General features: G+C 37.6%; 1 protein-coding gene across 7 annotated transcripts in view; it reads right to left on the bottom strand.

Annotated features, from left to right (window-relative positions):
- Positions 1-4,292: 4,292 nt before the first annotated feature.
- ARFIP1 (ADP ribosylation factor interacting protein 1) overlaps positions 4,293-15,076 on the bottom strand; it is a 128,175-nt gene continuing 117,391 nt past the window's right edge. For 4 of the 7 annotated variants that reach the window (XM_029235337.1, XM_029235338.1, XM_029235336.1 and 1 more), the window contains one exon: positions 4,294-6,162. In XM_029235337.1, the coding sequence (XP_029091170.1) occupies positions 6,007-6,162 (156 nt within the window). In that variant the 3' untranslated portion in view covers positions 4,294-6,006. Of the gene's footprint in view, positions 6,163-15,076 lie in introns of all 7 variants that reach the window. The other 3 variants (XM_029235340.1, XM_029235342.1, XM_029235341.1) reach the window with 1 other exon arrangement.

Below are 15,076 nucleotides of genomic sequence, written 5' to 3'. Positions count from 1 at the left end.
AATCTAAAGTCTCTTTTATTTTCTAACAAATTTCTAAAATGTTTTTTCTTCTGTAACATACTTTTTGAAGAAACTACACCAATTATCTTGGAGAAAGTCCCAGATTCTGGGTTTGTCCAATTAATTCCTCATGGTATCATTTAACTTGTTCTTTACCCAGAAACAACCCCGGCAGGAATATCTCATCTCACAAGTGATGTTCCATAATTTATACTGCAACGTATCTGGAGGTACATGATTATCATGTTATTAGTGATGTTAACTTTGATCACTCGAGTTAGATGCGAAGCATAAAACTCTTACAAATGGCACTTTTCCCCCCTTTCACACTAATACGTGAGGTAATATTTCGTATTATGACATAATCTGTTTTCTTTCAATCTCTAATGATTTTAGATTCCACTGGTGATCCCTGTGTGAATCAATATTTCACTAGGGGCTGCAAAATGGTGATTTTTCTAAGTCTGCCAATATCTCTACTTTTTTTTTTTAAACTGGCCATTCCTAGTACCTTAGGTAACACCCTGACAGATTTAGAATGTTATAAATGTACCGTCTCCTTTATAATTCATTCAAATGAAATGGCAGTGCAACCACCAACAGTTTTTCTTTTTTCAAAAAAAAAATTTAAATATTTATTTATTTTGGCTGACCTGGGTCTCAGTTGCGGCACGTGGGATCTTCGTTGTGGCATGTGGGATCTTTTAGTTGGCAGCATGTGGGCTTCTTAGTTATGGCACGTGTACTCTTAGTTGCAGCATGCGGGATCTAGTTTCCCGAAGAGGCATCAAACCTGGGCCCCCTGCACTGGGAGCGTGGCGTCTTACCCACTGGACCACCAGGGAAGTCCCCACCAAATGTTTTTCTATATTTGAATTTTGTATCACAAACCAGATTCGTTTTTACTACATGAGCTAAGAACCATACAAGGAGTTGGGGATGCAGGGTGAATAAAAAAGCAATCCCCTGTGCCTTTCTAAAGAGCTTAGAGCCTAGCCTTAATAATAAGCACATATATATTCCTCAAAGGAAAGAAGTATAATTATCTGCCTAAAACTTTAGGTACTTTTTCATAAAAAGCTTCCTAATACAGAATTAGAAATCATTTAGGGGGAGGATCAAAGTCAAGTCGCAAATATAAAAATAATTTGAGTACTTAATTCATTACTCTAAAAACTTCATAATTTTAAAACTTTGCAGCAAGGCCAACAGCATTAAAGTTACCTTCCCTCTCCCTACCTCATAATACCTTCCACTCCTTTTTTTTTTTACAGTGAGATTTTGCTTTTTCCATAGAACTTCAATAGTGAAAGCTCCGAGATATAGTGAAGACTAATACGGTTTACGTTTTGCTTCCCTACGTGCCCCCATGCCAGCTCAATGTACATTTCACTTCTAAGATATTTATACAACATACACCTGTACCCAAAGCAAAACAACAGGAAAGTCTAAGATATGGGAAGTTACTTTTGTGTCTCAGCTCAACAAAGTGGTGTCTCGTTCTTTGATTTTTCTTACGAATCAACATCTTATGAGAAACCATAGTTGCAGAAAGCTCTCAGTCTTCGACAGAGGATGCATATGGCAAAGCCTAGCTTGGGCCCAAACCAAACAAACTGTGGTTTTATTTTTTTAATGGAAGTTTCATTTGTAAAAATGTCATTGACATTCCAGCTCTGATAGCATATTAATCAACTAACTACTCAGGGACAGAGTTAGGGTTGTCGGACTGGGCCTTATTTCCCTTCCTCATATGGAGAGCCTCCTCTTTCCACAGCAGAGTTACAAACAGAATAATAAATAGTTCTCACTTAATATACAGAAACTGGTATGAGTTTGCCTTTACTCGACAAAAACAAAGCTGAACTTCATAGTTTTCTGTACATTAGGAGAACCACCTGGCAATTTATTATAAAGGCTCATTTATGCCAGGAAACCTGTTGAGCAGGAAACCTTCAAGTGGGAACACAGAATAGAATTTAATGCAGGTCCTTAAAAGAGGAAAGTTGTTTGCATTGTCATTCTATTTTAACACGTCTTGCTATGCTGTAAAAATAGTTAAGGACCTGTGGCCCTTGGAAAAGCTTTGAACTAATGAAAAATATAACTGGCCTTTTGGTCAGAAAATAGCCTATTCACAACTGGATAGTCTTAGCCAATATAAAAATATGCAGTCTTACAGGGGGAATAATTTTTTTAAGTGCCTAAATTTGGTTAGAATTGAGTGATGAAGGATCTCAGATGGTCTTAACTCTCCCAGAAAGGTTCAAGAAAAGAGCTAATGGGCAGATGTTAAGCAATATTACTACAAAATATAGGCGTTCTTAAGCTTCACAAAAATCAGTACAAATTATATACAGATGTTACACTGAATCAGGAATTTAGATATTTTGCTTTTGTTTTTCACACCTACAGTCATCTCTAGTGAAGGGTAAAGGAGTCTGGGCATATGAGGTAGATATATTATTCTTCAAATTAACAGTCCCAAGATTTAACTTTAGCTTTTTCAATATGCATAATTTTACTTAATATAGCCCTTTTGAGGTTCACAGTATTTCAGAATACTTTAAGATCAGTGGATCGTAAATACTTTGAAATATATCTAATATGAATCCATTTGGGGGTGGATTATTTTTTTCAACTGAGAAGACATTTATCCACATAGTGCTTTAGTAGAAGAAATGGTACTTTTGACACATTGATTTAATTATGCAGTTGAAATTAGAAGGATTTAAAGGGGAATTCATATATTTAGTTGCAAATACTCACCTGGCATTACATTTGGAGTTGGGAGTTGGCTAGGTCAGTTTAATGTTTTGGGGCCTTGTGAAAAAAAGGGCCTTAAACAGATAATCTCTAAGGAAACTTCTAGCTTCAACTCTATGGGATACACTTCAGTAACATCATCAGTGTGCTCTGAATATGGAAAAGATGCTTCTTAAAGTCTAGATTTCAGCTAAATTACTTCTAGAAGCCCACGTCCCTCCTGGGCTCTAAGATTTTGGCAACTTTGGGATTATTAATTAAAAAAGGAGGCCATCAGACTGAGGTGGCTTTAATGCCTTAGTAGCCTACGTAAGCAAACCAACACTTAAGCCACAAATGCCTCAAACTTAAGAAATCAGAACCTAAGGACAACTAATCACAAAGAGCCAACTAGGCTTTCCCAAATAATCAACCCTTAAGCTACAGTCAATCAAAGGCTTTCCTTCCTTTGCACCTACCTCTTCTCTATAAAAGTCTCCCCCCAACCCCAGCTCCTGCTGGTGGAGGGCTAACCACTTCCAGTTTGGTGCTACCTGATTCAAATCGATTTTAAATATAAAATCAAAATTTTTAATATGCCTCAGTTTATCTTTTAACAGGATGAAGAGTTCAATTTCACAGGCTTGCTCTTCAGTGCTTTTTTTTTCTTGAAAAATTTCTATTTTAATGAGAGAAAAGTTAGCCATTTCTATCTATCCTCTGCCCCACACCCCACAACTCCCCAAATCCTGATGGTTCAGCCTTTATCTTCTTGGTGGTTTTCCCCTATCCACTTAAAACATTTATAAAGGGATGTTCTGCTGACTATATGCATGGTGTCCTTTTATGTATACTGGCTTTAAAAATATGCTAAACAGGCACATGTATATAAATTGGCAAAATCTTTCTTGAAAGCCAACTGGCAATGCATAGTAAAGTCCTAAAAATGTGTATATACTTTGAGGGCTCATTTTCACTTTTGGAATCTAACCTAAGGGAATAACCTGATAAGAGTGCACCTTAAAGGATATTCAAACTAGAGCTTACAATAGAAATAACTGGTAACTAAAGTATCTACTTTCAGGGGGATTTAGGGGGTCCCATGCAGTACTTATTGATTTGGGAAGTTATTTATTTTATCCTCAATTTTTGAGATTATCTTCAAATTATTTTCTACAAGGAATATGAGTTACTTTCCTAACAAAGTAAATATACCACTGGCTAACATGTTAATTTACTTATTTCTTTTGCACATGTACCCACTACTCAAAATCACTGATAATTTTAGTTTATTCTGAAAAATCATCAATCCATGAAACAATTTAATTCCTTAGCTACAACTGTTATTGAAGTGTGTAAGAGTGGACATGATCTGCTGCTCCCAAGAGATTCCAGTTGAGGGAAAAGAGTAACTTACTGAAATAAAACAATTTTAAGTGACAGAAGCACCAGTTTTTGTCACTGTTTTTAAAGACAAATCACATGTCCTCATTTTTTTCCAAATAGTTGCTTCTTATTTTAAATTATGAAGAGTCAGAGGAATGAGGTACTGAAGCAAACACTTTTAATAAGAATACAAAATTCACACCAGAGGCACATTCTGGGGAATGTAAATGAACTATCACAAGTAGTAATTCTGCTGGAAGAATAAAATAAGGCTCTCTCAGAGTACAAATATACAGGAGGGAATGATTTAAAATAGGTTTATGATTTATAGTCACATTACATTGTGTTAAGCACTGGAAACAGGCATATTAATTAAAAAGCCAGCTAAATGGCATTTGAACATATATAACAAATCTTACAGTCCACAAAGTTCATGTATAACAGTAATTTTAAGTACTTCATTTCAACACAAAAGAAATGAACAGAAGAAGAGATACCTCTCCAAATATTAATTTATGTCTATGTCAAAAATCAAGAGAACTTATATTTTAAAAGGATTACATTACTGATAAAACCACACAGCAGACAGGCCGACCACGTAACACAAAACCAAAGGCACTGAGCATGAAACAGCACTGGCCCTTCCAGCCCCCTTCTTCTGGCTACCACCACACGGACCCACGCCACCTTTCCTTTATTCAAATGAAAACAAGTCCTCTGTCTTCCCATTCTGCAAAAGGAATGAAGAAAAGCCAAACAGCAAATTTTAGAGTTGATTTCTCCATAAACCTTAAATGTGGCTTAACAAATACAAAGAAACTCAACATTTATACACAGTGCTCCTTTGCAAGGAAGTAACAGACACATCAAACATTATCTGAAAGGGGCTTCTTTATGGATTTATGTACATTGGTTGAATGAGAATTACTGTATCTGAGAAGGCACATATCTGTGATTTAAGGCTTAACCGGTATTGTTACACATAGAAGTCAATGAAAGCTGTCTAGGAATTCACTTCTGTCAAAGTGGAACTTACCCAAAAACTAGCTTTCCAAGCACAGAGTTCTACTCTAGAAACCATGGAGAATTTCTATTCCCAAGTCTACCTGTCAAAAAAATTCTCTTAAGCAGGTTTCATTATGAATCAAAGAAATGGCTAACATAAACGCTCCATGACTTTGGGTGATGCAAATTCATAAGTTCAAAAGCCTCACAGAAATGACAGTGTGATTCCTGCGCCTTTAAGAAAGAGTCTTAAACAAAATTATAATGGTACAGATTCATTTTTAAAAAGGTATCTGCCACAACTCCACAAGCCAATCAGTCATTCATTAGAGCTGCCACCTCTCTGTGGATGCTGCAGGAACACCATATAATTTTACTCTGCAAAATAGTTTCTTTTTTCTTTAAGACAATACATGAAAATGAATCTCTTAAAGGTATTTAATATATTCATATATAAAATATCTGATGTTGATACAAATCATGTAAACCTCCCTTCGGAAAAGGTACAACTGGTCCTCATTTGCAGGACCAAAAACCTTGAATTTTTATCTTGTCAGTGCAAATCTATATTAAGTGTTTTCAAACTACAGAAATAGCCATCAACCCTCACAATACAAAAGGATTTCTCAAAAAGGAAAATTATTGTGTTCAGATTATAGAAATTATGTTTACATTAAAACCACCCACCTTCCCATCAAATTTAACAGTTCAATTGTTAAAGTATGAAAAAAGGGAAAAATTAAAGCTGTTTGTGCAAGAATCACTACAATGGTTGTCACCCTTTTCCTCTTCCCCCAACTCTGCTTAATTCTTATTAGGTTTGTTTAGAAATATAACAGTGTGACTTTCCCTTTTTTTCCAGGTGTGATTTTACTGTTCTTCAAGCCAAGACGGGGTGTCCACTCCAGGATTTTTCAATTTGATATGGAACTGTTTAAGTGTCTGTTCAAGCTGCTTCTGATTCCCAGCAAAGTAAGCGGCAATGGCATTGTGGAAAAGGACCAGCTGATTGTGTAATACTTTAACCTGTGAACAGGGCAGAGTTACAAGACCAAGCATTAACACCAATGACAATGAAATATAAGGTGATTTATTACATGTCGTAATGAAAGAGCATATCTCTCCTCCAGAAAAGTTTTTTTGACAAAGTATTTCTCACACACCGATTGTACATTGCTTTGTAAAGTCACTGAACCTTCGATGAAGGTTCTTAACTTCCCTGAAGGGAACAGATCAGCTAAATATGTACTCTCTTAACCATTTTCAAACATTATTGAGCTTACTTTAATTAAACATATCATTAGATCCCCCTTCAAACTAAGTATATTCAAAATCAAATTTTGAAGAGGCAAAATTATACATAAATAATTACTATATGATACATGCTCTATACCAAGTATGGACATCATTAAGGCCACACTTTACGTAAAACTGAGTAGGCTGGATACTTTTAAATACCGTACTTCTCTGCAAAGACTGAAGAAGGATGGCAAGAGCTGCCCAGAAGGCCAATGTACTTAAAGTTCATATGCCTCTCAGTTCTTTTCAACTGCGTATTACTTCTAATGATATCAAGAGTATGTTTTAATCAGGTAACACTATCTCTATGACTCTTTTAAAGAAATCAAAAAAAGCATCAAAAAGAGTTTATGAATGAAGTGTTTCCTGAGGTCTTATTTATAACCGCAAATTGTTCAACAGTAAAGTATAAAATACACTCTAATTTACCCATCCAATGCAATATTCATTAAAACTGAGCTTTAATCATTTTTAATGATGTAAAAACATCTGATATATGATGCTAAATGAAAAACTAGGATTATAACATATATGATATGACATCTGCATTCACTATTAACACACACATGCATAGTCTCTCTAGCCATTTCTTTGTCCATGTATCTCTATAAAGGAAATAACAGTAATATATTTATAGCAGATATCTTTGATTTGTAAAGCCTTTATTTTAAAAATTAAAATGTTATAAAAATGGCACTGCTCAAGATTATAAAGTAAAATCTCCTGATCCACTCTGCATTTATTCTCTCCTCCTCGCCTGAGAGAAGCACTGTTAACATTTTATTGTGTATCCTTTGAGAAATTTTCTAGGCTTATATACAATATTTAAAAACATAAACAGATTGCACCATGCACACTTTCAGTAACAGATTTTTACTTAAAGTATCTTAGATAACTTTTAATTCCACTCATTTGTTCATTCAACAGACCTTAAGTACCCTCTAAGTGCCAGGCACTGTTCTAGGAGATACAGAAAGAAATTCCTTCCCTCATGAGCTTACAGGCTTGGGGTGGAAAAAGGAGGAGGTAGGCAGGAAACCAAATAAGTACTGACCCCAGGGAATGAGTATCTCAAGCCTTGCGAAGAAGCTGGGTTAACATTTAGGGCATCTGGGGCTGCTGATTCAACTAAAGTTGTTTAAAAAATAAAAGGGGTTTTTTTCCTCTTTCTCTGACAAAGATAAGAAAGTTTCTGGCAGGGAGATAGTTGAAGAGGGCCAGAGGCTAAAAATGTCTGTACAAACTAAAAAAAACACCTTGAATTCACCTGGTCAGAAATTTAAGGCCTGCAACCTTCCTAAATGAAAACCTTTGGTACCAGATACAAGGATGACAACAAAACCTGATGCATAAGACTACACATCAGGCACAGTACTAGGGATACAAGGATACAAGGCTAAGGCAGAGTGCAGTACAAAGGATGGTCAGTATGATAAATGGGTAGTAAAAATACATCTTGTTAACTTAAAAAAAGAAAAAAAAGGCACTTGTGGGAAGAAGAGGGATTTTTCAAGAAAGGTTGAAAGAGAACATCGGGATGGGAGAACTCTAACTCCCCTGCCCTCTGGTGCTGAGATAAGGGGGGTATATTTCAAAGGATGATGAACCTCCACCCAGGGGCAATTATTAAGGAAACAGGATAATGATAGGAAAAGCAGGTTTCTAGAAGGCAATTAGGAGGTGAGCAAAGTATATTATTATAATGACTGTTACAATAATGGCCCAACCACCCCTCTCAATCCACACTCTTGGGGAGGCTCCTACAATGGAAATAAGCTTGGCCTGTAACTTTAGAAAATGAGGCCTGATAAGCAAGTGCTGGCGCTCTGGGACTGGTGTCGCCACGTTGTGAGGAAACCCTGTGTAGCCTCCCTTTGGGATGAAAGCCCATGGGGACAGAGGCCCAGTCATTCCAGCTGCTCCCAGTACCCAGCAGGCATTGTAGTTGAAAGTGCAACAGGAAGAATCCACCTATCCCATGCCTAGGCAATGGTGGGAAATAATAAATCACTGGTGTAATAGGCCACTGAGTAGTGGGCGTTTCATTATGCAGCAAAAGAGGTACATCCCTGAAAAAGGTTAAAGGGGCTTCCCTGGTGGCACAGTGGTTAAGACTCCATGCTCCCAACGCAGGGGGCCCGGGTTTGAGCCCTGGTCAGGAAACTAGATCCCAAATGCATGCCACAATTAAGAGTTCACATGCCACAACTAAGGAGCTGGGGAGCCGCAACTAAGGAGCGCACATGCCGCAGCTAAATAAATATATAAAAAAAGAAATGTTTATTACAGAAAATAAGATAAAATAAAGGGACCTCCCTGGTGGCGCAGGGGTTAAGAATCCACCTGCCAATGCAGGGGACATGGGTTCGATCCCTGATGTGGGAAGATACCACATGCCGCGGAGCAACTAAGCCTGTGAGCCACAACTACTGAGCCTGCACTCTAGAGCCCGTGAGACACGACTACTGAAGCCCGCGTACCTAGAGCCAGTGCTCTGCAACAAGAGAAGCCACCACAGTGAGAAGCCCGCGCACTGCAACGAAGAGTAGCCCCGGCTTGCCACAACTAGAGAAAGCCTGCGTGCAGCAATGAAGACCCAACGCAGCCAAAAATAAATAAGTAAATAAATAAATTTATTTTTTTAAAAAAAGGAAAAGGTTAAGAATGTGCTTTCCTAGGAATGAATGAGGGTCTAGAAAACAGTGAAAAGGAGGAAAATCAGAGGGAGGAGGATAGGCCTAGAATGAAGAAAGGCTAAAACGTGGCTGTGATACAGGAGAGAAATTAATTGAGAAAGCAGCTAGGTAACAGAGACTCAAACAAACAAGCGACGCAAAACTGGTACTAACCAGGCCCAAGACCTAAGTGCAGTTTAGGAGCACATACAGTATCTTTGAGAACTTTTACTTCCAATTTTCTGGGAAGAGGTGCATTAGGCATAGTTGATACTGGTCACAGCCTTCCCAAATTTTTATTTGTTATTCACCTATGTCATTAGTAAAATATCCCCATTACTAGTACTGTTCTTTTATAGAAATTACCAGAAAGAGCTCTGGAATCAGGGGGCTCGCGTGCCAGTCCCAGTTGTACCATTTCCCAGTTTTCTTTGTGACACCAGGCACGGGTTACTTCTAACTTCACTGGCCAAGGTCTTTATCCGTTTATCAGGGATGCCATTACCAAACTGCATTTGTAGTGCTGTTGTAAGGGTTAAATGAAATGAGATACTACCTAGCACACTGTCTGACACAGGATAAGTACTCATTCGATTTCAGTGGAATTTAAGTTTACCTAGTTGATGGTTAAACCTTCAAACAACATTGACTTTTTTTAGTAAAATAAAATTTCATTTATTTAGAACCCCCTGATTTGGAACTTATAAGAAGTACGATTGTGATACTGTGATTTATAATGAGAAGTAAATACTTGGTCTTCATCCCATTCCAGGCACAGAGCTCCTAAAACCCTTGTTAATTTCCTAAATGATAAGAGCCTAGGAAGCATCTTCTATTGTAATATTTGGTCTCTGGTTCTGTTCCTGAAATGGCCCCAGAGGTTTTAAAGGTGAATGGAGTGTCTTCTGTTATTCACAACAAGCTCTTTTCAACCGCACCTGCCTTTATGTTAATGAGGAGATTTTTGGAAAGCCCCTAGATAACCACAGCTTGGGGCTGGTTGCCAGGGGAACTAAATTGTGATTAGAGAGTGGGAATTTTCACCCTCACCCCCCACCAACCTCGGACAACGGTTTAATCAGCTGTGCCTATGCAATGAAGCCTCCGTAAAAATCCCTACAGTGGGGGGTTTGGACAGCTTCTGGGTTGGCTGACCCATCCACAAGCCAGGAGGGTGGTGCACCCCAAGCCCAATGGGGACAGACGCTCTTGTGCTGAGGACCCTTCCAGACCTTGCCCTATGGACCTCTGTGTCTGTATCCTTTAATATTTTTTGTAATGAACTGGTAATATAATAAGTAAACTGCTTCCTGAGCTCTGTGAGCTGCTCTAAGAAATGACTGAAGCTGAGAAGGGGGTTGTGGGAACCTTCGACTTATAGCTGGTTGGTCAGAAGCACAGGTGATGACCTGGACTTTTGAAAGGTGTCTAAAGGTGGTGGTGAGGGGGGTCCACAGTGTCAGAAGTGAACCGAATTGTAGGACAGCCAGCTAGTGTCCAGAAGATCAGAGACTTGGTCTGTGTGGGGGAAAAAAAATCACACACATCTAATGTCAGAGAAGTGCTGTGAGTGAAACAAGAAACATAGAGCTTTTTCCTTTTCAAAGATAGAAGCTGTGAAGTCTACCTTCGCACAGTGAAAAAAAGGTGTGTGCTAAGCAAATAAATTTTGTTGACAAGAGTGCATGAACACGGTTTATCAACACTGCCTGCCTTGACAAGGCCTTCAATCCAAGGGCAGAGATGCTGCAAAAGGAATTCCCCTGCCTAGTGGATCACCTCAGAAGAAACTTTAAGGGTCCTTTTACAACCCCATGATTCTGTGCTTCTAAAATGAACACATTTTTCAAGCAACAAGGCGGCACCTAATTTCTTCCAAATTATTCATTGGTTAGCACCATTCAAGTTAACAGTATTACACTAAAAATTTGTTAACATTCTTAATACAGACTTCCACTAATTCATATTGACTTCTTTCTCTATGTCTAGACAGAAAAGTTTTGCATTGCAATCACTTTTAAAACAAGCTTTAAAATGATAAACTGATTTGTGTTAAGTATCTACTATGAAAAGGTCAAATTATGCTAATTAAAGTTATAACCAGTGTTCACCTTACATGAATGGAGTTTGATTTCAGGACCAAATCTCTTTCCTGTAAGTCACTAGAGTCAATGAAAATTACAGCTAGAAAAAAGAAGTAAAGTAAATTATTACAGGCTAGTTCGCATTTGATTCCTATTTAAATAAAAATGTTTTCTAAAACTGACCTGTTCTCAGTAACCTCTGCCAGTGTGAATGAGTTTCAGGTCTCTTCTGGAGAACAGACTGTCAAAGACTGGTCAAAGGAGAGCTCTGAGGGCAGTACATTTTGACAGAAGGGTGGAAAAGTTTCCAGATGACCTTAGGCATGAAATAACTTCTTAAAGATAAAAAATCATAAATTATGACGAAAAGATCGATAAATTAAATTACTTTGAAATTTAGAATTTCTATTCACCCAAAGATTGAAAAGACAAGTTACAAACTGGGGAGAGGGATCTGCATTACAGGGGCTGACAAAGGGTCCACATCTAGAAAATGTGAAGACCTCCTATACACCGAGAACCCAATTAAAAAGAGCAAATAGGGCTTTCCTGGTGGCACAGTGGTTGAGAGTCCGCCTGCCGATGCAGGGGACACGGGTTTGTGTCCCGTTCCGGGAAGATCCCACATGCTGTGGAGCGGCTGGGCCCATGAGCCATGGCCCCTGAGCCTGCGCGTCCGGAGCCTGTGCTCCACAACGGGAGAGGCCACAACAGTGAGAGGCCCGCTTACCGAAAAAAAAAAAAGGGCAAATAATATGAACGCCATTTTACAGCAGAGGAAACAGGAGTGGCCAATTAAATCTGAAGACTTCCAGTCTCATTAGAAATAAGAACTCTTACACACTGATCAGTGTATAAATTTGTACAACTACTTTTGAAAAGTTTGGCATTAACTAGTAAAATGAAAGATGAATATATCCTATGGAACAGTAAATTAAGATACAGATATAATGATATATATGTCTCTTTATATATATATATATAGATATATCTATATCTGTATCTATTTCTCTCTCTATATATATATAAATAAAGTCATTCCAGCCCCTAGAGTAATGCCCAACACCAGATCCATGGTAATATTTATTGAGTGAATGAATGTAAGTAACATTTTAGGTGTGGTATTTTTTTTCTCTGAATATATAATATCTTTATATATATATCTATATATAAAATAGATAACCATCCTGCTCCCTCCATAACCCCTGTTCTGAGTTTTCTTTTTTTGAATTTATTTTTTTATACAGCAGGTTCTTCTTAGTTATCCATTTTATACATATTAGTGTATACACGTCAATCCCAATCTCCCAATTCATCCCACCACCACCATCCCCCGCCACTGTCCCCCCTTGGTGTCCATCCGTTTGTTCTCTACATCTGTGTGTCTATTTCTGCCCTGCAAACCAGTTCATCTGTACCATTTTTTTAGGTTCCACATATATGCGTTAATATACGATATTTGTTTTTCTCTTTCTGACTTATTCACTCTGTATGACAGACTCTAGATCCATCCACGTCTCTACAAATGACCCAATTTCGTTCCTTTTCATGGCTGAGTAATATTCCATTGCATATATGTACCATATCTTCTTCATCCATTCGTCTGTCGATGGGCATTTAGGTTGCTTCCATGACCTGCCTATTGTAAACAGTGCTGCAATGAACATTGTGATACATGACTCTTTTTGAATTATGGTTTTCTCAGGGGTATATGCCAAGTAGTGGGATTGCTGGGTCATATGGTAATTCTATTTTTAGTTTTTTAAGGAACCTCCATACTGTGCTCCATAGTGGCTGTATCAATTTACATTCCCACGAACAGTGCAAGAGGGTTCCCTTTTCCCCACATGCTCTCCAGCACTTGTTGTTTGTACATTTTCTGATGATGCCCATTCTAACTGGTGTGAGGTTGATACCTCATTGTAGTTTTGATTTGCATTTCTCTAATAATTAGTGATGTTGAGCAGCTTTTCATGTGCTTCTTGGTAATCTGTATGTCTTCTTTGGAGAAATGTCTATTTTAGGTCTTCTGCCCATTTTTGGATTGGGTTGTTTGTCTTTTAAATATTGAGCTGCATGAGCTGTTTATATATTTTGGAGATTAATCATTTGTCTGTTGATTCATTGGCAAATATTTTCTCCCATTCTGAGGGTTGTTGTTTCGTCTTGTTTGTAGTCTCCTTTGCTTTGCAAAAGGTTTTAAGATCCATTAGGTCCCATTTGTTTAGTTTTATTTCCATTACTCTGGGAGGTGGATCAAAAAAGATCTTACTGTGATTTATGTCAAAGACTGTTCATCCTTTGTTTTTCTCTAAGAGTTTTACGGTATCTGGGCTTATATTTAGGTCTTTAATCCATTTTGAGTTTATTTTTGTGTATTGTGTTAGGGAGTGTTCTAATTTCATTGTTTTACATGTAGCTGTCCAGTTTCCCCAGCACCACTTATTGAAGAGTGTGTTTTCTCCATTGTATATCCTTGCCTCCTTTGTCATAGATTAGTTGACCATAGGTGTGTGGGTTTATCTCTGGGCTTTCTATCTGGTTCCACTGAACTATATTTCTGTTTTTGTGCCAGTACCATATTGTTTTGATTACTGTAGCTTTGCAGTATAGTCTGAAGTCAGGGAGTCTGATTCCTCCAGCTCCATTTTTTTCCCTTAAGACTGCTTTGGCTATACGGGGTCTTTTGTGTCTCCATAAAAATTTTAAGATTTTTTGTTCTAGTTCTGTAAAAAATGCCACTGGTAATTTGATAGGGGTTGCATTGAATCTGTAGATTGCTTTGGGTAGTATAGTCATTTTCACAATATTGATTCTTCCAATCGAAGAACATGGGATATCTCTCCATCTGTTTGTATCATCTTTAATTTCTTTCATTAGTGTCTTATAATAAGTTTTCTGTATGCATGTCTTTTGTCTCCCTAGGTAGGTTTACTCCTAGGTATTTTATTCTTTTTGTTGCAGTGGTAAATGGGAGTGCTTCCTTAATTTCTCTTTCAGATTTTTCATCATTAGTGTATACGAATGCAAGAGATTTCTGTGCATATTAATTTTGTATCCTGCAACTTTACCAAATTCATTGATTAGCTCTAGTGGTTTTCTGGTGGCATATTTAGGATTCTCTATGTATAGTATCATGTCATCTGCAAACAGTGACAGTTTTACTTCTTCTTTTCCAATTTGTATTCCTTTTCTTTCTCTTCTCTGATTGCCATGGCTAGGACATCCAAAACTATGTTGAATAATAGTGGCGAGAGTGGACATCCTCATCTTGTTCCTGATCTTAGAGGAAACGCTTTCAGTTTTTCACCATTGAGAATGATGTTTGCTCTGGGTTTGTCATATATGGCCTTTATTATGTTGAGGTAGGTTCCCTCTGTGCCCACTTTCTGGAGAGTTTTTATCATAAATGGGTGCTAAATTTTGTCAAAAGCTTTTTCTGCATCTATTGAGATGATCATATGGTTTTTATTCTTCAATTTGTTCATATGGTATATCACATTGATTGATTTGCATATACTGAAGAAGCCTTGCATCCCTGGGATAAATCTCACTTTATCATGGTGTACGATCTTTTTACTGTGTTGTTGGATTCTGTTTGCTAGTATTTTGTTGAGGATTTTTGCATCTATATTCATCAGTGATTTTGGTCTGTAATTTCCTTTTTTTGTAGTATCTTTGTCTGGTTTTGGTATCAGGGTGATGGTAGCCTCATAGAATGAGTTTGGGAGTGTTCCTTCCTCTGCAATTTTTTGGAAGAGTTTGAGAAGGATGGGTGTTAGCTCTTCTCTAAATGTTTGATAGAATTCACCTGTGAAGCCATCTGGTCCTGGACTTTTGTTTGTTGGAAGATTTTTAATCACAGTTTCAATTTCATTACTT

Source organism: Monodon monoceros, unplaced genomic scaffold (genome assembly GCF_005190385.1).
Source record: "Monodon monoceros isolate NGI ecotype Baffin Bay Population unplaced genomic scaffold, NGI_Narwhal_1 Super_Scaffold_20, whole genome shotgun sequence".
In the NCBI taxonomy this organism is placed as follows: Eukaryota; Metazoa; Chordata; class Mammalia; order Artiodactyla; family Monodontidae; genus Monodon; species Monodon monoceros.
The sequence above is the reverse complement of the archived record's forward strand: the minus strand, read 5'-3'. Positions and strand labels throughout refer to the sequence as shown.